This window comes from Biomphalaria glabrata, chromosome 13 (assembly GCF_947242115.1).
Source record: "Biomphalaria glabrata chromosome 13, xgBioGlab47.1, whole genome shotgun sequence".
NCBI lineage: Eukaryota > Metazoa > Mollusca > Gastropoda > Planorbidae > Biomphalaria > Biomphalaria glabrata.
In genome coordinates, this window is record NC_074723.1 from 33,078,156 (window position 1) to 33,105,183 (window position 27,028).

The 27,028-nt window shown below is 36.2% G+C and overlaps 1 protein-coding gene across 1 annotated transcript; it reads right to left on the bottom strand.

The window, feature by feature from the left end:
• Window positions 1-1,698: 1,698 nt before the first annotated feature.
• LOC106062443 (C-type lectin domain family 4 member K-like) lies at window positions 1,699-25,052 on the bottom strand. Its single transcript, XM_056008487.1, has 7 exons — window positions 24,926-25,052; window positions 19,509-19,588; window positions 19,325-19,382; window positions 16,251-16,592; window positions 10,011-10,136; window positions 6,218-6,397; window positions 1,699-2,145 (listed from the first exon to the last, which is right to left on the bottom strand). The coding sequence occupies exons 1-7, from the start codon at window positions 24,984-24,986 to the stop codon at window positions 2,030-2,032; spliced, it is 963 nt and encodes a 320-aa protein (XP_055864462.1). The 5' UTR covers window positions 24,987-25,052; the 3' UTR covers window positions 1,699-2,029.
• Window positions 25,053-27,028: the final 1,976 nt, after the last annotated feature.

Here is a 27,028-nt window from a genome sequence, read left to right on the forward strand (position 1 = left end):
CCAGAGCCAGACAACTTTAGTTCTTACTCGCGCTGGTGCTGGTCGCCCACTTTTACGTTATACGGATGTATGCAAACGCGACATGAAGCTCTTCAAAATCGACACTGGCATCTGGGAAGAGGTGGCGCTGGACAGATCCACATGGAGAGAGAGCATAAAGGAAGGGTCACAGATTGTTGATGTTATACACAACAGAAGCTGAAAAAATCGTGAAAATGCAACGGCGCATGGTGATTATATATGCCCAAACTGCGATCGCAGCTGTGTATCAAGGATTGGCCTCTTTAGTCACACAAGAAGTTGCAAAGGGAAAAGATCGTCTCTTGAGTCGTAAAATGCCACAGAGTGCTGTGAACACGGTACTTTGGAAGCTCACTGAAGCCTAGAATTCCTTTTATTCGTTCTTCTATCCATTGACATTTCTAGCGTGTCAATAAGAGTGCAATGATATGGACGGCGAAAATATGACACTGACCAGACACTGACTTAACGCTTAACGCGTTGCATACATATATAATATCAAACAGTATTTATGCTGGCTTTATTTGGGCAGAAGAAAAACATTACCTCGTGCATCGGAAGTGAGAGATCGCTGGAAGCTTTTAATGATTATTGTCAGGGGTTCTATTTACATATATGCTACTTGTCTCTTGTTCTTGTTGTGTTTCTTAACTTGGTTCCTGTGGCTCACTAGCGGGTTTCTTGAATATTAAATAATACTTGCTTGGTACTTTCTTGGTTACTCAATTATAATTCAATACTTGCTTAACTCAAATACGAACACTTAATATACATCAACTCTAACTCCTTTTATTCATGAATATCGATAATACTTTAATACCTAATAAAGCACACAATCATATCACTCTTATGAAATAGTAATACACAAAACACCAGTCCATCAACTTATAAATATATAAATGCATAAATACCAGTCCAGGAAGTAAACGTCCAACCTTCCTGGACCGGGAGGAAGACCTTACTGGGGATATAACAATCATACCAAAATATCAAACTAACATTCATTCTCGCCATACCTCTCCCTGACAATTATCTTTATTCGAGGGATGTTAGTAATTTGTAGCTCATATCATCTGATAATCGTTTTTACAAATCCGAACTCTGATATTTACCTTCATTTCTTACCTAACGGCTCACATATGGAGGGTACTATCTGAGGCTCGTCTAGGACTTGTGTAACAAGTTAACTCAAATGGTAATTATGTTCTATAATAAAAATAATACCACTATCCCATATTATAAAGGAAAACCGAAATGGAAAAACAAAGAAAATATGAGAACCTAACCTTGGTGATTAATTAAGTGATTATGGAAGTTGTCTAAAGTAAAAGTATATCCAGTTATTTTATCAACTCTGGGGGTTATGGCAACTGACTTCACAGACACTTTCAAGGCCTTTAACATTCCTAAAATTCTGGTTGTCTGTCAGAGGGTGGCAACGCTAAAGACATTCCAAAACATGAAAATTTCTCAGTAGACTTAAACGGACTACAATTTTTTTTCTCTTTATAACAAAGCTCAACCGTAGCAGTACCAAAGAATGAATATTGGTCAAAACGTTATAATATTAATAATAATAATAATAATAATAATAAATAATAATAATAGCATTGATAATTATTATTGTTTTAATAATAATAATAATTTTATTATACTTTATGATATTTACTTTACAATTGTATTTTACTCATAAACTTTACATTATAAGAGCAAGCGATTAATATGATAGCTCGAATAGCACACAAAATATATTTCTGTATTCCTCAAACATTACATGTAAAGTAGATACTAGAAAGATGCATTTGATTTAGTAATTAAATTCATAAGAGAAAAAATAGTTATTCTGTGCTGTTGTTGCGATCGTGTCTTGTATCTTCTCCGTGATAGCTAAAAATCAAAATCGTGATTTTTTTTGGTAAACATCTTTTTGAATTTCTGTAATTACGTTCCAGTCTTGTAACTTTAAAATATATAACCGCAAAATAAATGAAATAGGCCTTAGAATTATTTAGAGTGGATGTTCACACATGTAGTAGTTTAATGATTCACAATCATTGTCGTTCACTATGTGTCTTGTGGGATAATAAGCCGCACAGTCCTCGTTGTTGATATTGTTGGGTTCACCTGTATTTAGAAATCAAATATAGATATCAAATTTAGAGATCAATTATAGAATAGCATTGTTACACCATATTGATAAAAAAATAATAATTGTAAATCAAAATAAAAGAAAATGCAAGAAGTCTTTAAATATTTTCTTTTTAAGTTCATATTTAATTACAATTTTTTTTTGCTAAATCGACCAATTCAATTGTTGACATTTCGACATATTTTCATACATGGAGAAAAAAATAAACAATATTTTCTTTTTAGTGTGTCCGGAGTATAAAATATAAATAGCAATTTTTCTTTTTTAAAACTAAGCGATAAATTTAATGCGCTTAATAGCAACAAGGAATCAAATTTTCCTAGCTCTTCCAGTTCTGGCACAAAATAAACTCGTAATGGAGGAAGCATTAGACTCTCACTTATAGTAGTGATAGTGGCGCAGCTCAAAATTTATTTAAAAAAAAACAACAACAAATGAGCAACTTACTAGCGGTAATAATTAAGCAGAGTTCAAAAGAATTACTCCGCACCTTGCGGTTTGACGAGCCAGTCACCTCGCAAGTAATATTCACTCTCATGTATATTCTGCCAGCCACAACACTGGCCCACCACACGTATCAGATTTCGAAATGGCAGTAACTAAAGGTACAGCACTAGCCCCCAACAAGATCCCCTATAAACATAAATAATACACGCTCTCTTACACTAACATTTAGCACAAGGAACGCCAATACCAAAACCATTAAACTATGAAACAGATTAATTTCAAAAAATTCTCTCTTACCCCCCCCCCCCCAAAAAAAAAAGAGGAGAAAACCTAACTCTAATAACAAATCAAATAATAAAGAGCAAGAAGTTAGAACGTCTCACTCCAGAGTCTCTTCTGACAACAAGAACAAAGAGAAATGTATTCGCACCAACACAATTAACTCTTTCTCTCCGTAATTATTTACCACATTCTGGTGGAATCAGCGCTGGTATCGTCAGTTAGGAGAGAAAGAGTCAAGTGCAATGCTATTCCCAATGCTGCGTTTTACACGACGCGAAATTTAAGACACCGTCCCTCGTCTTGAGACTTAACGTTGACAGTCGTAAAAACGAAATGGATGGGCAACGGCAGAGACAAAAATTTCAGCCTGTAAAGTACCATTATCTTATCTTATCTTATATAATACAGACGTTACTTCAAAAAAAGAAGATGATTACGTCCTACGCGTCATGCATTTAGTCATGCATATTAACCAATGACTTAAATTCTGCTAAGTCACTGGTTTTCCTGGCTAGCTCAGGCAACCCATTCCATGCTCTAATAGCGCTAGGGAAGAAGGAGTACTTGTACAAATTTGTCCTAGCATATGGGACGAGGAATGTGCCTTTATCTTTGTGTCTTTCTTTTTTTTTTTGACCTTTTACCTTTACATATCCCTTAGTCTGTTGGACCATTGGGGTACCATGCAGGATTTGTTGTCCGTTTTTTTCCATACCTCTCTGTCTTTTTGCCTTGGAACAGAGGCCAAAAATAAAAAGTACCGTAAAAATTGGAAATATTTGTCTCACCCACTTCGTAGATTATAACAGGCGTCATAGGTTCAACTCCTTGCTTTCACGTGTGGCTCAGATATTGAGTCCGGCGGAACTGTTCTCACTAACAGGAGATGGGGCAAAGGCGAGTAACTGGCGCCTTAACCAGTTAGCTTCGGGGCAGGAGGAGCTCGTTAGCCATGGCTGGCTACCCACCTAAGAGAAGGAAAACTCTGAATTCAAACCTCTGTTGCCTTGCAGCTATACCCAATCATGGGAAAGGCTTCGGGGGTACACCCTGAAGAAAAATAAGGAGCAGGCGACCCTAAGTCAGTTTGAAGTACCCAGTGCTACACTCTGGCAGAACCTGCGATGCCACTGACCCCAAACTGTATCGGCACTGCCATTCCTTTGGATACATCAGCTGCGTGGAGAGGGGGGGAACTGATGTGTGGGCGACATCGTTCCGACCACAGCTAATGCCAAGGCATTCATCTCATTTCCATGAAATGATCCAAAGTCGCTTCGCGACTGAAGGAGGCCATAGAATAGGTAATGGAACCTGCCTTTTCTGGGCTAGCATTGGTACACTTCGGGCTCACTCGAGAAGACGTCCATAGGGAAAACGTCAGAATAAGCCAAGACTACGCAAAATTACTATTAGTGTAAAAAAAAATGTTTATTAATTATTTATTACGGATTTGTCATAGATAAAATAGTGAATATATTGTTGTTATGCTCTTCCGCGCTGTGTATTATGCGGCTAAGTCAAACGGAGGTAACTCTCAAATAACGAAATCCATTAACACAGGGGAAAGGCCGAGAAGATAAGTTAGTCGACGATGATAGATAATGTCGAAAAAAGTTTAATAAGTGAACCGTCGAATGTCGTCACGCTAAATCTCTACATTCATACTAAGCTGCCTCTCTGTGACGATCACACTTGCCGGGGATTATATTATCAAACTTGACAATTCAATGAAATGAAGAAAGAAACATCTCTCTGTTTTTTCTTAAAACTTCTTTAATAATACTTCTTCAACTTTCATATCAAATTAACTTCTCGATTCAATAACAACTTGACTTAATACTTCATAAATAAAACTTAAAGATACATAAAACTTCACTTAGTATAACTTCAACTTCAACTAATAAAACTTTAACTAATGGACCCGCTAATATCACAAAACGTATAACCATTACTAATCGAGGACTGAGCGAGGACCCCGTCTAACTGACTTTCCCTTAATTTATACCTTTCTTAATCGTACATTCCAGAATCATGGAAACTTCTTCCCTAATTATTTTAGTAACTTTGACCTTCTAGAAGCTGACGTGTGCTATTTTTTCCTTAACCTCTTTCTTTGGTTGGATATCTAAAATTAACTTGTTTACGCTGGACACTTGCACTGGTTTGACCTCGAGCTTCTAGAAACTGGTCGAAATAGGTCACAGACTCGACTCGTGACACTCTCTCTAAAGCCGTCACAAGTAGTGTTTTTACGTTTCGCTATTCTTCCTAAGTCAAACACGTCCCTATTTACGAAACAAAAAACTAATTGTGCCATAACATTGTGCCTTATGTTATTCAGGGGAATTGTGTCGAACATGGAGAGTGAAAGAATGAATTGGAAACTGTAGTTATAAATGACCGGCCAGCCATGTTGCAAGACAGTTAACACTCGGCCATGTAGCAGTAAGACGTCGAGTTGAAAAAGTCAGATATTTATCAAATAATTGTCGCTTTTTCCGTTTGTCTCCTTTTCCTGTTACGATCCCCTGTAGCAAGGTCTTTGCAAGTCCTGAGGTCGTAGTGACAGGGCGATATAGTTTCTGGCTGTGGTCATCAGGGTCATCGTTGTGACCGACTCTTATTTTGATCTTGTTTCATTTTTGTTTTCATTTTTGGTGCTGTTTCTTCTCTCTCTTTTTTCTTTTTCTTATCCCTCCTCATCTTTCTCTTTTTCTCTATTACCTCTGTCTTTCAAACTATTTATCTGTCTTCTCTATTTCTTCATCTCTGTTTTTTGTCTTATTTATCTTAAGTAAAAAAAAAGTATAGTTCCCCTTTCAGACCTTGTGGTCTATAGGGCAGATGATGCAAAGATTATCTGTGTCTGAGTCCCTCGGTTTACGAGGGTGTCATGTGGCAAGCACAACGACCAACCGCCTTTACTTTTCACTAACCTTAGGTACCTTAGAGCTGGGTTGACTCAGACACACCCGAAGATCCTGATGTTAAAAATGCCAGTCTTCACCAGGATTCGAACCCCAGACACCGGTTCGGTAGCCAAGCGCTTTACCGCTCAGCCACCGCGCCTCCATTTATCTTGGCCAATGCAATTTATATACTCAAAAAAAAAATTCAAAAATATTTAACATTAAATAGTTTGCACAAGAATAAAATGAAAGATAAAAGTGATAAGTTAAAGATACTTATAAGATAGAACTAAGACTAAGATTAAGGCTGCTTTATTGATCCATATGGAAATTTGTTGAGATTATTAAGACTCTTTTCTCATATAAAGACAACACAACAGAAAAATACACATAAATAAAAGGTAACCTGTTGCAAAGATTTTCTCTTGGCAATAAATGTTGCAGATCGAATTATCGTCCTCCCATCTGAAAGTATTCTCTGACTCTCTGTCATTCAGACCGATCCACAAATATCTGCCAGGGTCATTTCTTAAAAATAGTTGAAACTTTTCATGAGTCTTTAGTGTTAATAAATGTCCCCCTTTTTCTGAAAAACGAAACAAAACAATGTTACAAAGACAGTTTGTGTGGAAACACAAACTCAAAATCGGCCCCCAAAATGGTCCACCTAGGTAGGTAAAAAGGCAGGTTTCAATATTTTCAGAAAGAACATCAGAATGAAATTCTATCAGACAAATGACAGAGAAAAATGGAGAAAGAAGGTTTACAGATCTTGAGTGGTGCACCAACGGTGGTAAGACCAAAGGAAAGGTGAAAGTTAATGTGAAGTTACATAAACCTGGCCTAACTGAGGTCTTATAATCAATATCTAATTTATCTAATTGTTTTGTAAAGGGTCAATCTCTTATTTAAATCCTCAAGAAAAAAACATTTCCGTAAAAAAAAAAATCCTTTGGTTGCGTGTTCTATAGCCACTATGCGGCCTAAAGTTCACGTGATAATATGAAAAACAACTTATTAATTGTTGTTTTAAATTATGCCCAACTTATATGCATACTAAAAATAATTTTTCTCTTTAAAAAAGGAAACATTTTTGTGTGTGTTAACGTAGTAGTTAGTATGACATAACTTACTAAACTTAGCAATACAAATGTAAAAAAAAAATATATATTAAAAAATCTAAAACCGTTTGCATAATTGTGTTAAAAATATGATATAACGCCTTCTTCACCCTTTAAAAGCCTTCCGTGTCTGTTACTATTAAGAGTGATAAGTTGTAAAAGTGGTGTATTTTTGTGAAAAAAAACTGCTTGCATAAGTGATTTTTAAAAATTAAAATTTTCGCTTTCAGGAAAGAAAATTGTAGCCGATGCATTAGAACTCTGAAATATCGAAAATATCACGATGTCCGGTTTTCCTTTTCTCTTCTAGTTTCTGAGATCTAAACGGGACAGAGGGATAGACGGACAGACGACGGACGGACAGATAGGCCAACAAAACTAATGCTCTTTCTCTATCCTATCGGGGGCCGCTAAATAAGTTGAAACAAATACTAAGTTATTATGTAACTATTTCATTTGTACACGATAGAAAATTTAAAAAAAAAAAAATAAAACAATTAGAAAAACATATAGAGCAAAATTATGTACCTTTTATATTCATTTGGCATCTAATAATCTATTAAATCCTGAATTTTATTGTCTTTTGTAAAATAGGTAGATAATTAAAATAAGAAAGAAATTAAATTATTTCATATTTTTTTCATTTCATTTCAAATCTATTCGTACTTTAAGATAAAATAATATAGTATACTAAACATTTGTCGTTGGAGAGAAAAAGAAAAGACCCACCCATAAGCTTAAGTGCTAATGTGCAAAATTTAGCAGAAAAAATATACATATTTGTACTCCATATTTAAACTTGGGATTTTAGACCACTTGCCAATTTTTAAATACGAAAAAAATTTTTAAGCTTATAGTAAAATCATCCTTTACGGACAACTCGCGACTGGCTTAAGAAAAACTGGTCGCCCCCACCACCGTTACATAGATGTAATAAAACGGTACCTCAAATAAGTGAACATCAATACTGACTATTGGAAAGACAAAGCTTTGGACCGCACCAATGGAGAGAGACAGTGACCAAGAAAGCTATGGACAGCGAAAAATGGCAAGCTCCTTTACCATTGAAGCGAAAGCCACCTTAACCTGCGATATTTGTGGACGATATCCACATGAAAAAGTGTGCGAGATGAACAATAGTCGTTCTACGACTGAAGGAGGCCAACGAAACGAAGTAATTCATTTAGTACCCTGAATACGACTGTCTCTTTGCTACGGCATTTCCTATATGCAGATTGAAATTTTTCCGAGAGACTACCGTTTAAGATGAGAAAGAATTAGCACAGACACAATGCACTCCAGAAGCTTTGACAGGAAGGGAAGATTTGATACCGTGGGAAAGTTTTTGAGACATTTCGGCTCAAGATTGAATTTCCTTAATAAGGGCCTGACAAGTGCATGCTTAAATTGCTGTGGTACAATGCATAAAGTCAGTGACGAGCTCACAACATGGGCGTAGCCAGGATTTTTTTCGGGGTGGGGGTTTTAGGGAAGGATTTTTTCTTCCCCCCCCCGGGCCATATATATATATGTGTGTGTGTATGTGTGCGTGTGTATCTGTGTTAACAATTAATATTTATTACATTCTTTTGACAGGAGGCGCGGTGGCTGAGCGGTAAAGCGCTTGTGGGCACAAGCTCATCTAAACATTCAAGGTGCAAGGAAGTTGGTATGGGATTAAGGTCACATGGCTTATTTGGCATCTTTAAAATAAGACTCATGAAATAATCCTCAGAGACACACTAAAACTCGCAAAAAGGAGAATTTTGAAAGATTGGAGGGTGGTCTAGCTGTGATAAAAGGGATGACATGCCAATTCTTTTCTGCTCTATCTTGCCAATAGAGTTGAGATACTGTGATAGATGACATCTTACGTTCGTTAGTTTCTCCGCCTAACATTTCAGCAGTGATCCTAAATAGCTCTTTGGAAGAAAAACAGTTTTCGATTTTTAGTCGAATATGACGAGCTTTTGCTTGGTTATTCAGAAACTTTTTAAAAAGAATTTCTCAATTTGTTTGTGTCAAAATGCAAGTTCACGTCGCCTAGGATAAATAGATCTTTTATAACCATGTGTTGTTAAGGAGGTATTGACATTCTTCGATGAATTCTTTTGTTGTCAATTTATTTCCCTTGATTGGAGGTAGGCTGTACAAGAAGATGAAGTTTAGTGGGAGAGGCCAAACTCGCACATCTCATGTCGTACTGTTACTGTCTTGGCTAGACTATTTTTGTACAATATAGCTAACCCCCCATCGATATCCTGTTTTGCAATATAGACTTTTAAAAGTAAAGCCTGGTGGAGTTAGCTCAATGGTTTTTAAGTCATTACCAACTTCTTTATAGCTATCATCAGTGATGGTGTTTGCAAGTTCAATAGCTTTGCTACTTTATGACTGGGCGTTTAGGTGCATTATTTTAAGCAGACTGGATGTTGGAGTAACATCTATGTCTGTCATATCATAAATTAAATGTTTTCAGTGGGGAGGGCTGACCTCTGTGGTACGAGGAGTAATAGGGGTGGTTAACAAAACAGCTTTGATGGGTACAGCTGACCTATGTCGTAGAAAAAATAACAGGGCTGGAGTGGTTATCAACACTGTTAAGGGTCCTGGGAACTGGGTGACATGTATCTGTTGAGTTAGATTGCGGTAGGTTATACCATAGGCAAATAATAGGTTTGTGTAAAGTTTCAGCTTAATTCGAGAATGGGTCATAGGAGACAAAATGCTTATATTATTTGACCAGAAACAGACTGAGTAAGCTTAAAAAAAGAATCAAAATAAAAATAAATAAATAATAAGACTACATAAGAGAGAATAAGCACAATCACTGTTATATTTCTACACCTTGTAATACTTTGTTGTTCATTATAAACATTAATTAATAATCACTAATTGAGAAACTATTTGTTAGTTTTTGTTTTATTCAATGTAACGTTTTTGACAATGAACAATTTTGAGAAATTTCAACTTGATTTGAGAATGGGAAGTGAGAGAAAAAAAATATGTTAAAGAATCAGACCGACGGAATGAGTGTAACATAGATTTGTACAAATATGAGAAGAAAAGAACTACAACCTTTACAATCATCTCTAGCGTCAATGTAATTCTTTTCAACTTTGGATACCCAGACACATGCATAAAGTGATCCGTGCATGATCAGATTGTAGCCAACTTTACAGGACAAATCTGGTATTGTTATAACTGAAAAATCAAAATAATCATTTATGTTCAACTTAAAATAAAAAAGTATCTATCTATCTATCTATCTATCTATCTATCTATCTATCTATCTATCTATCTATCTATCTATCTATCTATCTATCTATCTATCTATCTTTTTATCTATCTATATATATGGCTCCTTTTGTCTCGAAAGGCAATGGATGCGCCCAAGTGAGTCACTGGTTTTGGCTTAATCTTGAGACGGGGCAGAATCTGGTGTGGCTAATCAAGCCAATTCTAGAACGGCAGACTTTGCCACAATTCGTACATTTGTATGCCTCTGATTTAGGGCTAGCAGACAGGGCAGCTTTCTTTTTTTACCTCTTGATTAAAGCCGCTTCAATTCTTTTGTTCTCAGCAAGGGTTGTCCCAGCACGCACAGTCTGTCTCCATGCACTCCGGTCTTTGGCTATGTTTTCCCACATACTTTCACTGATGCCTGAGGCTCTCATGTCTCGCTTGCAGACATCTCTATATGTTAGTCTTGGGCGGCCCTTGGGTCTGACTCCTTCCACAAGCTCAGCATATAAGATATCTTTCGGGATTCTACCATCTGGCATGCGGGTGACATGTCCGAGCCAGCGTAATCTCCTTTGTGTCAGGAGAGCATACATGCTGTTCATATTGGCCAGTCTCAAAACTTCCTGATTGGAGACATGGTCCCTCCAAGAGATGCCCATTATGCGTCTCAGGCAGCGCAAGTGGAAACTATTCAATCTGTGCTCTTGGTACATGTATGTTGACCAGCTTTCACTGCCATAAAGGAGAGTGCTCACAACACAGGCGTTGTAGACTAGGATTTTGGTCGCTGTGGTCAATTTACCATTTTCCCAGACGCGCTTGGAGAGTTTTGCCAATGCTGTGGTAGCTTTTCCTATCCTTTTTGTCAGCTCGATGTCTAAGTCTAGGTTACTGACAATTGTTGAACCCAAGTAGGTAAATTCCTGCACCACTGAAATTGAAAGAATTGAAAGACTCCAACATTGTTACAATTTATAAAAATAAAGGCGACCGCTCTGATTGTAACAATTACAGAGGCATCTCACTGCTTAGCATAGTCGGAAAGGCTTTTGCTAGAGTGTTACTAAAGCGATTACAGATCCTGGCAGATCGTGTTTATCTAGAGTCGCAGTGTGGCTTTAGGGCAGGAAGATCTACAACAGATATGATTTTCTCTCTGCGGCAGCTACAGGAGAAGAGCAGAGAACAAAAGCATCCCCTCTTCATAGCTTTTATTGATTTGACCAAGGCCTTTGACCTTGTTAGCAGAAGCGGTCTGTTTGCTGTACTAGAGAGAATCGGCTGTCCAAATAAGTTAAGAAAACTAGTGTCAGCTTTTCACGAAAATATGCAGGGCACCGTTCAGTTTGAAAGTTCTTCCTCCAGGCCATTCTCCATTAAGAGCGGTGTAAAACAAGGATGTGTACTGGCCCCTACACTTTTTGGCATCTTCTTCTCAGTCGTACTATCCAGTGCTTTTAAATCCCTGGAAGACGGAATATACATCCATAGCAGATCCGATGGAAGGCTCTTTAACCTGGCACGTCTTAAAGCCAAAACGAAAAGGCGTCGTATCTTGATAAGGGAGCTGCTGTTTGCCGATGACGCGGCACTCGTATCTCACTCACAAGGAGGTCTACAGAAGCTAGTGAACGCCTTAGCAGCTGCTTGTCAAGAGTTTAGCCTTACTATAAGTCTCTCCAAGACCGAAATCCTGGCACAAGACGTTGCAGAAATACCTATAATACAAATTGGGTAGCCAACTTTACAAGACAAATCTGGTATTGTTATAACTGAAAAATCAAAATAATCATTTATGTTAAACTTAGAATGAAAAGTATCTATCTATCTATCTATCTATCTATCTATCTATCTATCTATCTATCTATCTATCTATCTATCTATCTATCTATCTATCTATCTATCTTTTTATCTATCTATCTATTTATATATCTATCTATCTATTTATCTCTCTCTCTCTCTCTCTCTATATATATATATATAAATAAATATATATATATATATATATATATATATATATATATATATATATCTTTCTGTCTATTTATCTTTGTGTCTATTTATCTATCTATCTAATTATCTATCTGTCTGGTTGTCTGTATTATCTATAGTTCTCTAAAAGAAGATAATGTAAAGAATGAAAGAAAATTGTATACAAAATATACACTTTTCTTCAAAGGCGTAGACGGGAGGGGGTTGACCCCCCCCCCAAATGACCCCCCCCCCAACAGATGATTTTGACGATAAATAAAATCCCTTTTCGATATAACATCTAAAGTAAAATAGTCAACTTATTCCAATATCGTAGTCAAGAGAAGTTACACATGTCTACCAGTGGCTGGGCTCCATTAATAACGTGCAAAATGTGCCGAAATTGAAAAGCACTAAATTTGGCTCTCCAAAGATGGCTACGACGGATTTTAGGAGTCAGTTATGGAGATCGAATCTAAATGAAGGAAATCATATGCCGAAGTGGGAGTCGACCCCTTAGTAAGGTTGTGACAGAGCGTCGCATGAGGTTTGCGGGATATGTTCTCCGACAAAATAAATTACGCATAATAAGAGTTGCGATGACATCCTAGTACAACTTGGCGCCACTCATTCATGGAGGTCCTCAGAGCAGGTGGAAAGAGGCATCAGACATTGTCAGTGACAGATTTTTGTTTAAACAGCTTGCCGCGCAATGCACAGAACGGCGCGGGAGGGTCTAAGTCAGTAAGAATAGCACATTAGGTTTTTGAAATAAAACATTTTAATAGTAAAATAATGCACTGTAGGTACCTCAGAATTTGAATTTAGTTGGCGTTGAATACCAGAAATAGTGCTTGGCGGCGGGGCGGAGCCCCGTGCTATGGGAGCTCACAGCGCCCCATCAGACCCCTTGCTGGCAAGGGCGAGGAGTCTACAATTGTTTCCACTAACTCCAGGAAGAACCGACTCAAGGTAACAATAAACGTCTTCGAAAAGAATGATGGGTCAGAATGTAATAGAAATTAATTATGTACACACACACACACACACATCCATCCATACAAACATATATATATATATATATATATATATATATATATATATATATATATATATATATATATATACATTTTCGGGGGGGGGGGGGTGTGAGGGGGGAACAGAAAAAAATCCCCCCCCCCAAAAAAAAAACCACCCCGAAAAAAAATCCTGGCTACTCCCATGCTTTTCTTTAGTAATTTGTATCTTGTATATTAAAAATAGTACGGGTTAATAAGAATTTTTCGAACGGTCGTCCTGTTGTGACATTTTGTTCAAATATGGTGACTAATATTATTTGAGTCATTGGATCTACGTCATGATTGACATATCCGTATAACCGTTCAAATAATTCTAAACCACATTAATGTGTTTGTAAACATTTTGAACCAAAATTAAAACACAAAAAAAACAACAACAATATAGTTAGATGGTTTGTTTGTGTTTAAAGGCAGATATCGAGTAAGTAACATTTAGTATTGATGCTGTAGAATGATAACATAACGGCAGGGTCCTTCATAATTTATGGTAATAAGTCAGGTTGGGGATAGTTGATCAGAGATGCTTCAGGAACGCAAAGGAGTATAGACCTATATTAGTAGAGATTTAGTTTGGTTTAAATATCAACTCATTTTGTTTGTATTAGATCTAAACCTCAGGATGAATCTTTGTATATTATTAATAAAATTTATATTGAGTTTTTTTTTGTTCAGAAAAGAAATTCAAGAAATTTCAAGATCTACCATTAAAACTATAACAGACCTACAACCTTTTAGTTGCACAACAGACACACCAACAACGATTAAACCTTTAATAGGTTCACATTAGCTACATTAGCTATAATCGACCTAAATTGCATGAGAAAAATTGATCCTCTAAATACTAATACTAACATTTCAAAACCTTCAAGTATTTTTTTAAATTTATTTAGAAACTTCAGCATTTAAATTTTTAGCGGCCCCCGAAAGGGGAAAAGACTCTATTAATTTTGTGTGGCCTGTCTGTCTGTCTGTCTGACTATCCGTCCGTCCGTCCCGTTTAGATCTCGTAAACTAGAAGAGAAAATGGAAATCGGACATCATGATATTTTAGATCATTCAAAGCTCTGATGTAACGACTACTTTTTTCTTTTCTGAAAGCGAAAAATCTAATTTTTTAAATCACTTATATAAGCAGTTTTTTTTTTAAATACACCACTTTTAAAACCATTATTAATCTTGTAAACTGCATTTAATTATACTTTGTTTTTGGTTAACCCAATGAGTAACTGTTTATCCTTGAGGATTCGAATAAGAGATTGAGCCTTTACAAAACAATTAAATCAATCATAAGACATAATTTAGGCCAGGTTCACATCTAACTTTATATTCACTTTCACCTATCATTTGATCTGCTGACCGCTTGGGCAGTACACAAGATCTGTCAACCTTCTTTCTCCATTCTTATCAGTCATTTGTCTTTGATATAATTTCATTCGGATATTCTTTCTGAAAATATGGAAGCCTGCCTGGGTGGACCACTTCGGGGGCCGATTTTGAGTTTGTGTTTATACACAAACTGTCTTTGTAACCTTGTTAGTTTTAGTTTTTAACTTCTCTTATATCATTTTCATTGCCAGGAAATGTACATTCACTTTGGGATATTATCTCAATGGTCCTGCTTGGAACCCTCTCCGACACTATACTTCGCAGTGCTGCGGGATATTTGGGGATGTAAAGAATTATGGAAAGCAAAACAATATTGTAAAATATTTGACAATACAAATATATAACATTTACAATACAAATATATAACATTTACAATACAAATATATAACATTTACAATACAAATATATAACATTTACAATACAAATATATAACATTTACAATACAAATTACTAATGATGTGTTAAAATTACTCTTTATTAGTTATGTGTCCATGGATTTAGTTGTGGCTAAACGGTACATTGACACCTTTCAGCGTATGTCGTACTAATAAAGTCTTCCAAAGCTCAATCAACGTATCTATTACAAAAAAATTACTTAATCAACAGGCCCAAACAAGACTATGGCCCTATAACCGTACTATAGGAGAACTGACTGATTTGGTAATGACTGCGCTGTTCATCTTAGATATAGGATTACTAACTAACATGAACCCTCCAAAATAAAAAAATGAGAACGAAGAAGAAGAATATGCTAAAAGTTATTTTGTTTTTAGCTACAAAAATAAAGTATAAATGCAATAAGAATATGTTGTAATTTGTAAATATAAAACAATTTGCAATTTTATATCGTCATTTGGATAAAAACACACCAGGTCTGCTGTTTTTAAAAGCATAACATGTGATTGTGCAAATGTCTTAAAGGTTGGCTTCTCTAGTCACATGATATTTTACTGAAGGAAAAATAAATTACTCTCGAGACTTGCATAAAACATACAAACACACTAACTCTCTCTCTCTCTCTCTCTCTCTCTCTCTCTCTCTCTATTATATATATATATAAGTAGAAAACATAAACATGTGCTATGTATATATTTTAGTATTGCATTAATCTATTAATGCTACGTTGCTCAATTGATCATTGATGCAACCATGTATATATTTGTACACCTTATTTTATTTCCTTTATCTCGGTTGATCGCCTTGATGATTTTACTATCGCACTAATACTGCGCTTAGAAAGGAGATATGAGTTATCTCCCCTGTATTGAATTATCTCCCCTTTACACATTTTACCCTAATGAGAGTTGCGCCGCTTGAACGGACACACCATTCAAGCGCGCTCCATTGTTCTCGACCCACGGTCATATGTAAACAATCATCTGGGTCGCTGACCACCGCCCAATTCAACCCCCCCCCCCCTTTTCTTTCTCTATCCACCTGTGTTGTTCATTTGAGATTATTATTTCCCCTTCTATGTACATTTTATGTTATTATTTCCCCTTTTATGTACATTTTGATATTGCTACTATCATCCATCTATTTTCCAAATCCCATTTGATATATATATATATATAATATATATATATATATATATATATATATATATATATATATATATATGTATATATATTGTTACCTTTATCAAGCTTCTCTTGTAGTACCCTTATTTTCGTCTTCTCAACATCCAAATTTTTCAGAACGTCGACGACAACATCCACCAAATCATCGAAACTGGTTTTCGTCACACTAACTGTTAGAGTGGCCTCCAAGTTTTCCACAACTCCTGCGTAGTTTCTGGTACGTGCTACGCAGGTGTATTTCCCCGTCTGTAGAGAAGTTGGATTTGTCCATGTTATTTGGAGATAAGATTCTTTTGATCCTTGATCTGAAAGATATCCTCGAACTTTATTCAAACTTGTGTCTGAACTGGGGTCATATTTGTTATTTTTAGACACGGTGGCAAGACTTCCGGTTGTTTCTGGAAGAAAAGATCAAATTGCTTCTGTATATCACAAGGCGTTTAGGAAACGTATTCAAACGTAACAGCTTTTAACAACAAAAGAAGATCTTGGCTAATTTTACTGATCGACCATAATCTTCTATGATATGTTATTACTTGTTGTCAAGGTAACGTGTCATCCAGGTCACTTGGACAGCCTTTTTAAAGATCACCGAAAACCACACGCACAACACTTATTTAAATGAAATGTTTAAACAAAATTGTCACAGGAAAGTCGGAAAACCACCCGCTCCATAAAGTTCCCTTTTCAGACCTTGTGGACAGATGATGAAAAAATAATCTGTTTTTATGGCCCACGGTTAACGAGAATGTCATATGACCAGCACAACGACCAACCGCCATTACTTTTCCCAAATTAATATTAGCTACCCATTAGAGCTGAGTGGACTCAGAGGTCCCGAAATCATAAATCCCAGTCTTCATCAGGATTCAAACATGGGACCCCCGGTTCCGAAGCCAAGCTCTTTACCACTCAGCCACTACGCCTCGTCATTATGTCGTAGCGCTATAAGCGACTTTTGTCCAAACTAGAACCGAACACTACAAAAACTGGTTTGTCCCTCACTCTGTTAGAATATATCCACCCTACTCGCTGGCTAGAGAATGTGAACAAATCAAAACGCCCGTTGTTTTAGTCCCTCAATGAACTTCTTTTTTGTTATGTCCTTTTTTTTTTAAATATTTTTTTTTATATTTTATGTGAAATATTGTTGTTATTTTAAATAGAAAAAAAAAGATCCCTTGACATCGCAACACATTTGAATAGTAACCAGTAGGTTATTTAAATAGTGCAGTGTTACTCTTAGTATATGAAAGCAACTTCAACAAACCTAAATATAGTCAAGAATTTTTCACGCCCGATAAAAAAAAGTTTTATCTATAACTAGCCGATCCGCGGCGTAGCATACGCTCTAGTTAGTGACAGGAGAACATTTACTGAAAGACAGTTGTACAAATATTGCGGGTTTAGGCAAACGACTGTGTGCGCATGCCTAGAGAGCGAGGAAGGTGCGTGTGCGGGCGGGAGGGGGCAGAGTCGGCGTGCGTGTGTGGTGTCCCGCATGGTTGGGTGATGTAGAGAATTATATATACAGATATAGATTTGTAACATTTACTTTTATATTTATTATTAGAAAGTTCTCCATATTTTTTAAAGTAACTTTAAATCGCTTAAGTCATTCATATACTTTAGTCTCTTTAATAAATAATTGTTTGCATAAGGTTCACATGTATAACAAAGAAAGTGACTACATTTGTTTCCATGGCTGACTGTTAATGAGGTGTCCCGTGGCCAGCACATTGACCCACTGCAATTACTTCCTTAAAGTAATTCAGGTACTCACTAGAGATGTCTGGACTTAGATTCATAAGTGATATCTCATTCTACAGGATTGAAATCCAAGACCTCTTGGTTCAGAAACTAAGCACATTATCACTCAATCACTACACATCTGATTAGCTGAAAGCGCTAAAGAAATATTTCTACTAACAGCTCGTAATTTTCTTCAAGATTTCTTTTTTAGGTTGCTAAATTTGGCTGTCCAATGTATGAAACCACTCATCCATGCCCCAAATAGATCTTAGAAGACTTTATGCGTTATAGTATTGTTATAACCCTATTTGCGACGCGATAGGGTTAACCGTGTGTGATCAGCTGACATATGTGACACAGCCCGGTAATACAGTTTAGCGTGCTATATCGAAGGGCAAGGGACAGTACTGGTATGAACTTAGCACGCAAATATGACTAGTGTTACGGTCATCTGATCATAAACCTGCATGGACGAGAGACACAGTATGTAAGAAAGGGAGTTCAAGACAGAACAGCGAGGAGACCGGGACTGTAGTCGGCCATGACGTCGGTCCTGGTAGAGTCCTTGTTCAACGTACGAGTCCATGAAGAGACAGTAGAGTTTAGTGATATATAGTGTTACGTTGTAGTAGTTTATTGTGTCATATTGGCTGTTTGATTTGACCCTTATTAAAGTACTAGATTATTTGGAGCTCTTGTTGTCAGGTTCTTGTGTTCATGTCTTGTGTGTTTAGCTGTGTTTACAGAACGCCGGATAAGGAGAGAGAGAATCGTAACAGTATTTTAGATTAACAGCGGGAAAAAAAAGTGACACTGGATAGATACACATGGAGAGCGAGCAAAAAAAAATAAAAATAAGAAGGGGTCTATGATTGCAGATACCTTACACAACAGCAGTAGAAAGAAGGGTGAGAAGTGCAACCCCAGCTGTGTATCAAGGTTTGGCCTTTTTAGCCACTCATGAAGTTGCTAAGGGAAAATGTTTTCTCTCTTAACATAAAATACCAAAGAATAGTTTTAAAAGAAAGATTCACTCCCTAAAAGTATTTCACTTACGAGATCTCTACTATTCTGTGTTTTAAAAAGGACTAATTATTTCCATTTAAATAACATATTGTGTTAAGAAGCGTTAGTATCAGTTCGTTCAATTGCTTCTTAATTTGACTTGATGTGACCTGCGCTCTTCTTAATAGAAGAAGTAATGTGCTGCAGAAGCCAAGAGAATGAACCTCTGAACCTGTGTAACACTTGCAGCTCTGTACCCCACTGCCCCCTTAACTGGCTAAGTTCGGAGGGGGGGGGGGGAGCTACCGAATTTTATTGTTTCGATGGGAGCGACGAAACAATGTTTGAGAAACACTGCATGAAATAATCTTACCATGAAGTATGTTCATAAATGTAACTGCAATACTTCCATTTCCTTCACTGTTTGGTGTCTGTCAATGTAGAAAATACAATTTTTATTTAATAATTTTAGGAAAGAAAATTAAAAAGCTTCACCAAGATTCGAACCTAGGACTCAAGGTTAGGAGGCCGAGTGCTTAACTACTAAAACATTTTACCTGAATGGAACATCTCATAACTAGCGGCTGGATTAGTTCTTTTATTACTTCAGAATTTGCAATGAAATTTAGTCTTGAGTCTAAAAGTAAAAAAAAAAGCAAATTTGAAAAAATCCTTTAAAAAAAAAAAGCTTATCTATAAAAGAAGAACAACGACCTTAAAACTATATCTACCAATAATGTACATGATTTTTCATTACTTGGATATTTAACAAGGTTGAAAAGACAGTTTGTGTGGAAACACAAACTTAAAATCGGCCCCTAAAGTGGTCTACCTAGAGTCTTCACCAGGATTCGAACACGGAACTTCCGGTTCCATGTGTTTTACCTCTCAGTGCTTTACCTCTCAGTGCTTTACCTCTCAGTGCTTTACCTTATATTCTTTTAAAATAATAATTAACCTTATCCATATATTGAAAATTAATAACATGTTACATGTGAAAAAAAAAAAGATTTATTCTTTTTTTACAAAATTAGATAAATTGGAAACACGAAAATAAAATCCTTGACCTACTTAATAATAATAATAATAATAATAATAATAATAATAATAATAATAATTTTATTTATAAAGCGCTGTTAACAAACAAAATGTAGGCTCAAGGCGCTGTAATAACATTACAAACAAATACTCTAAAGCTAAGATGACAATTAATCTAAAAAAAGTTTTAAACAGATAGGTCTTAATGTTCCTCTTAAAAGTGGTGTAGCATGTTGTCTTTCTGAGATCATTGGGGAGTGAGTTCAAAACCTTTGGTCCGTGAACTGAAAAAGCCCGCAGACCGTAGCTTTTGAGGGAGAAACGTGGCACTACTAAAAGGGCACTCTGGGGGACATATGGAGTAATCAGTTCGCTAAGGTACAAGGGCATCTCGTTGTTTTATATACACTGATGACAAAGTGTGGCGACCTTGTAATCGATTCTCGCTTTCACGGGAAGCCAATGGAGCGTGCGCAAGAGCGTAGTAGCAGAATCTTGTCTAGTTTTTTAAGGACTATTCGAGCGGCGTTGTTCTGTATACGTTGCAGCTTAGCTATTTTGTCATCAGGTATACCTGCTAGCACGGCGTTGCAGTAGTCAAGGCGGGAGAGTATGAATGCCACAGCTAGCATTTTTGTTGACTCCGTTGTTAAAATGGTCGGATCTGGCCGAATCTGCGCAGCTGCAGATAAAGACCTTCGCAGAGCTGACTTAAGTGTGGGTCGAAAGATAGTGTTGAGTCGAAGAAAACTCCAAGATTCCGCACTACATGGACAAAAGGAACATGGCAGTTCGTGATAAAGAGAGAATCTGTGCTTTCAACTTTTGAGACATTGTTCCTAGTGCCAATCTTAATTATATCTGTCTTGTCTTCGTTCATCTTGAGTTTATTTTCAACCATCCAATCGCTCACCCTTGCAACAGTACCACTGATTTTCTCTGCCAGATGCGACACTTCTGAGGGTACTGATGAATTGTATAACTGTGAGTCATCGGCAAAGAAATGGTATAAGATGCCGGTTGGCCGTATGACACCGCTGAGTGGATATGTGTACATAGTGAACAGTACTGGGCCTAGAACATTTAGCAGGAGTCGTCCTAACGTGGCTTGGATCCTACCTGACGGAACGCACCCAAAGTGTCGTTGTTAGCGGGACGGAATCAACAAGCTTACTAGGCCCTGCTCAAGATTTAAAATTTTACCAAATCTTCACTTTGCATTCAATGTGACAATATTCAGCGACATTGGAGAAAGATGAAACATTTGACTGCAGCATACACTATTGTTTATTATGTCTCTCATATGGAAAAGTCGCTTCATAAAATAAAAGACCACAAACTTCCTATTTCAAAGAGACGTATTTTTGGTAATGGGACGTCTGCATAAGTAAATCAAACAAACACACGGAAATGACAAGTATCATGAAAAACACTCAAACTTCCTGTTATAAAGTGGCGAAATACAAATTTATATTTATATTTCAATTTGTAATTTTCACTGTACATTAAGCTACTACGAAGCATTTCTGTATTGGAAGCATACAGATTTGATTTACCCCCTAAAAAAAATAAGAAATTTATTTATTTTTTTTTGGCTTGCTTTGACTCGCAAAAATTAGATATTTTTTTAATTCAAAATACTGGCATCGCATAATTTAATTCCATCTTTACATCACTAGATTAAAAAAAAATTAAATACGATAAAAATGTAGGATTCATTTTGGTTAAACCCATCAATAAAAACGTATTGAAAGCAAAAACTATTTTCTTTCTTTAAAAAAAAAAATTATATTTCTTATCCTATAACGCTCTAGGATTGCCTTAGGGCCGAGTCCATTTCAGGCAGGGCAGGCCTTACACATTAATAAGATCATTCTATCAACATTTATTACAAAACATGCATAGAAAGCAACTCAAACGCAATAGAGCCTGTGGGATAATTAAATGGACGTCTATCGTTATACTCGAACTATGTTAACCCATTAAGTCCTATATCTTTAAAAGTCTGTGACAAGAGCTATGACTGATGCTACGTGTAAATTGCGTATCCCTGCCAGGCACAGGCCAAATTTGGATCAAACAGTGAAATCTGATACAAGGCTTGTGTGATGCAGACGAGAACTATGGGGGGACATTGGCAGTTGTGCTTGTCATCTGTTTGCCAAGCGTCTTGGACACAAGCCTTTGGAAATACGGATACAGCACATATATTCATCTACTTGAATCTCTCACAAACCGATCAATTGTTCAGACTGACAGCAAGAGACAAGATATCAGGGCCCTTGAGTTCCAAGTATCTTCGACTTAACCTTTAAGGCAATTATAAAGTGGATGATATAGACAATATGTCTTTCATTCAAATTAGCTTATTCTACAATTTTTCTAGTAGGCGCAAAAAAAACAACAACGTGTTGTTTTGTTGAACAGGAAGTTTTTTATTATTTATTTTAAACTCTTGGTATGCAAGTGTTACAAGTGGTTAAATGTCAAGGCTTGTCAAGTGTATAAAAAGAGAATCGATGTTTCTACAAAGATTTTACAAACTCACTCTGTCTGTTTGTCTGAATGGTTTGTCTGTTTGCCTAAATATTTTTTTTCTTTTACCTGACAACACAAGAATGAATAAAAAAAAATAACCAATTAGTGAATAAACTATTAGTAATTAATTATTTTGTTTGGTATCTTGAAAAAGGGAAAGAAATCGTACTTGACTGATGTGGTGGTAAAACTTGAATTAGTCCACTTAAGCCCAAAGTGAACACTTTTTTCTGCATTCAAAAACATGAAAATATTCACCTAGATACCCCCTTCTTCCCTCCTCTTTCACAACTGGTCCATCCAAGTGATAGGATCATAGCGCACTGAGAAAGCTAAAAGCTAAACAAAAACAATTGGTAAAGATATTTCTATCGCACAAATGTATTATGCCTAGGTCGTATGCAAATTTAAATAGTGACTGATCCACACTAATTGATATACTTACACTTATTTTGAGATTTGTTTATTTTTAAAGTATTTTTTAAAAATTGTTTATCTTGTTTCATGAGCTCATTTCAAGCTTTCAATGAAAACATTTCTAGGGTCCTACTGTTACAACAGACTAAATAATTCGCCCATCGTAATTGGATGAAGAAGACTTTTGCCATCCTGGCTGGAGGGAGGCTTAATCAACATTTATTACTGACACATTCGAAACTAAAATGATGCCATTTTTTTCCACAATAGTAGTCGAAAAGGACAACTTTAAAAAAATTACAAACTACATCACTAAAATGAAAAGTACTTATCAACACATAAAATCAACATATGCATAAAAATTATAAATAGACATATAATATAACCAATAAGATCAGTATATATGACTTTAGAAATAATATTTTTAACTAGCACTCATAAAAGAAAGATAACATTGAGATAGAAAATATAAGTAAGCTTACATCGTACAAACGAAACATAACAGAAAACAAACTTCTAAAACATACATTTACTTTAATTGATTCCCTTTCGCATACTTCCAAGGCCAGACATAAGCCACTGCAACATATGCTGTCGCAGAGGGCCCCGCACTTTCATAGGCCCCGCGCTAATTCAGGTGTAATTAATTACATTAAAACATTGCAATTTATATAATAGCAGATTTTTCCGCGGCTTCCTGATTTTCCATGCAATTGCAAATTATCTCAAAAAGTCCTGAAAATCTGAAAACTCATAGAAATCTCTCGAAAAATAGACAAAAATGTCATTTTGGGGGTGCTATTAAAAAAAAAACCGGCATTGTCAGCTTTCATTTAATGAAAATTTATAGTAAAGACGAATGTATTTTCTAATCCAAAATCTTAATTTAGACATTATACTTATCCCTACCCAGACGGGCACTGCGTTATCCATTTCGCATAGGGCCCCGCTATAGCTAGGACCGGCCCTGCATACTTTTCATGGGAATACGAGCAGTCTGATTTGTCATTATCTCATCTTATAATACAGACGTTACTTCAAAAAAAAAAAAAAGAAGATGGCTACAGGGATAGTATTGTAACATATCAAACTTTTGGCGGGATAGTTCATTTGTCCCAGCACAATGTGAAGAGGTTTGCTAATCTTTCTGTGAGAGCAGCGCTACCCCAATTAAAAACTTCTGCTGGAAGACCGTCCCAGCCATGCGATTTGTATCTTTTAAGCTTCCCTATAGCCGTTTCAACCTCAGCAAGACTTAAAGATTGGTCGAGTTCCATTTTCACTGTTTCTTGTGGGATTTCAAGAATATCTCTCTATATGTACATTTTATAGTTGTAGAGATTTTACTTCAAATTTTGTGTTCATTTTCTATGTATATACAAAACAATATAATAATTAATTAGTCGAAAAAATGTTTAATTCACCTATATGTGCATATATTTATATCTTGTCATTTACTAAAAACTATAAATATATGGAATACTACAATATTTTGCGCTATTAGAGCATGGAATGGGTTGCTTGAGCCAGCCAGGAAAACTAGTGACTTGGCAGAATTTAAGTCATTGGTCAATAAGCGTGACTAGATGAATGACTGGAAGAACGTAATCCTCTTCTTTTTGGAAGTAACGTCTGTATTATATAAGATAAGATAAGATATATAGGTAGATAAAATTACTTTAAAAAAAAGCTACAGGTATAACAATAGTGTAGAGGGCGTGTTAAAATCTGTAAAGAATGACAATCAACGACGATAACATTAAATTAAGCTTTGGGTTAATAAAAAGTGGTTGGTAATAGTATGTTTGAGATCCTCTTGTCAGCAGTTTTAGAATACATACATAAACCTTTTAAAACGCTTGGCACTAAAACAAAATGTTGCAAGTTCTAAAATAAAAGCTTAAAACACAACGAGACGAGAGTCTTTGAAATACGTATCCAAAACAATGCAATTGGAATCTTAAATGTATCACACACTTACCTGACGTAATTAATGACACGCATAAAGCATACACTGCAAAACAAACATATACAGAAGTCATTTTCAAAAACTTTAAGACTAGAAGATTTACTTCTTATAGTATATAGCCTACTGCTATAGTTTTATCTCACGCATGTATATTGAAATACAACTTAGAACTTCAAGATTTTTTTCCGGTCTGTTTTTGATAGTTTTCATAATATACTAAAAGCGGAACAAGTCGTAACTTGTCCGTTAAATCTTTGAAGTGAGTTTTAATTTATGTGATTTGTTTTTATTCGATTGTGTTTTTTACAAGGCCTCTATTCAAGTCACTCCTTTATGGAGGGTGGGGACGCTTATTTCAAAAACGCCTTAACGATTACCCCCCCCCCCCAAAAAAAAAAAAAAAAAGTAAAATTAACAGTTAAAGAATATAGTTTAGGAAATAATTATTTTTTTGTAAAAAAAATTGATGCCGGTACTTAGTGATTAGGTGCCGGTACTCAGTAGTTGATTGCCTAACCTTTAACTACTTAAAATAATAATCCCTTATACGTTATATTATACGTTATACGTTAGAGGGAAACTCCGATAGTTTGACAATTTTTGATATAACATGTGTTTTTATTTACAGATAATGAATATATGATTCTTTTTTTTTCTATGCAATAATAACATAGTAATTGATGTTTTTCGGACTTAATTTTCCTGCGCATCCAAAACAGACTTTCACCGGGTTTCTATGTGACGTCACAAATGTGTTTTAATCTATTGACTTATTGTATAACAGGAGACCACACAGCAAAGTTTACATTCTCGTAAAAGAAATATATCTTCGTCTATGCAGTTAGATCTAGGATCTTGTAAGCACAGAAAAAAATGCGTATTAAAAGTAGATTTACATGCTTGACTAACCACGACAGTCTGTATTGTCTCGCCAGACCACTCAACACACAACAAACACTATCGCTTGGCTGTCTTGTCATGACCGACTACACGTAGTCTTGACTAGCCTTACACTGACCAGTTTGTTCGAATCAGTCAGACACACGATCTATTTACTTCTTGGGACAGAGAAAGGCTTAGATGAAAATGTTACTTTTTTTCTCGAGTTGATTATCCAAATTCTTTTAGATCTATCTATACATGTGTATATATATCATGGGCGTAGCCAGGATTTTTTTTCGGGTGGTGGTGGTGGGGGGGGGGGGTTGGGGGGGATTTTTTTCTCCACCCCCCCGGCTCCCCTCCCCCTCCCCGAATTTGTAAAAAATATATTTATATGTATGTTTGTTTGTATGGATGTGTGTGTGTGTGTACTTAATAAATCTCTATTACATTCTGACCTTTCATTTTTTTGGAAGACGTTTATTGTGCCCTAGAATAGGTTATTCCTGGAGTTAGTAAAAAAATTGTAGACTCCTCGCCCTTGCCAGCAAGGGGTCTGTCGGAACGCTGAGAACTCTCCCAGCGCGGGGCGGAGCCCCGCCGCCAAGCACTATTTCTGGTATTGAAAGCCAACTAAATGCATATTCTGAGGTACCTACAGTGCATTATCCTGCTATTAAAAAGTTTTATTTTAAAAACCTAAAATGCTATTCTTACTGACTTAGACCCTCCCGCGCCGTTCGGAGCATTTGCTTTCAAGCTGTTTCTACAAAAATCTGTCACTGACAATGTCTTAAGCCTCTTCCAACCTGCTCTGAGGACCTCCATGAAAGTGTGGAGCCAAGTTATACTAGGATGTCATCGCAACTCTTATTATGCGTAATTCATTTTGTCGGAGAACATGTCCTGCAAACCTCATGCGACGCTCTGTCAGAAACCTACTAAGGGGTGGACTCCCATTTCGTCATAGGATTTCCTCGACTTAGGCCCGATCTATATAACTGACTCCTAAAATCCTTCTTAGCCATCTCTGTAGAGCCACATTTCAATTTCATTGCACTTTATTAATGGAGTCCAGCCACTGGTAGATATGTGTAACTTTTCTTGACTACGATCTTGGAATTAGGTGACTATTTTGCTTTACATGTTATATCAAAAAGGGAAGTTTTATCGTCAAAATCATCTGTTGGGGGGTTTTAAACTAAAATATATCTGGATTTGTCTTTTTTAAAA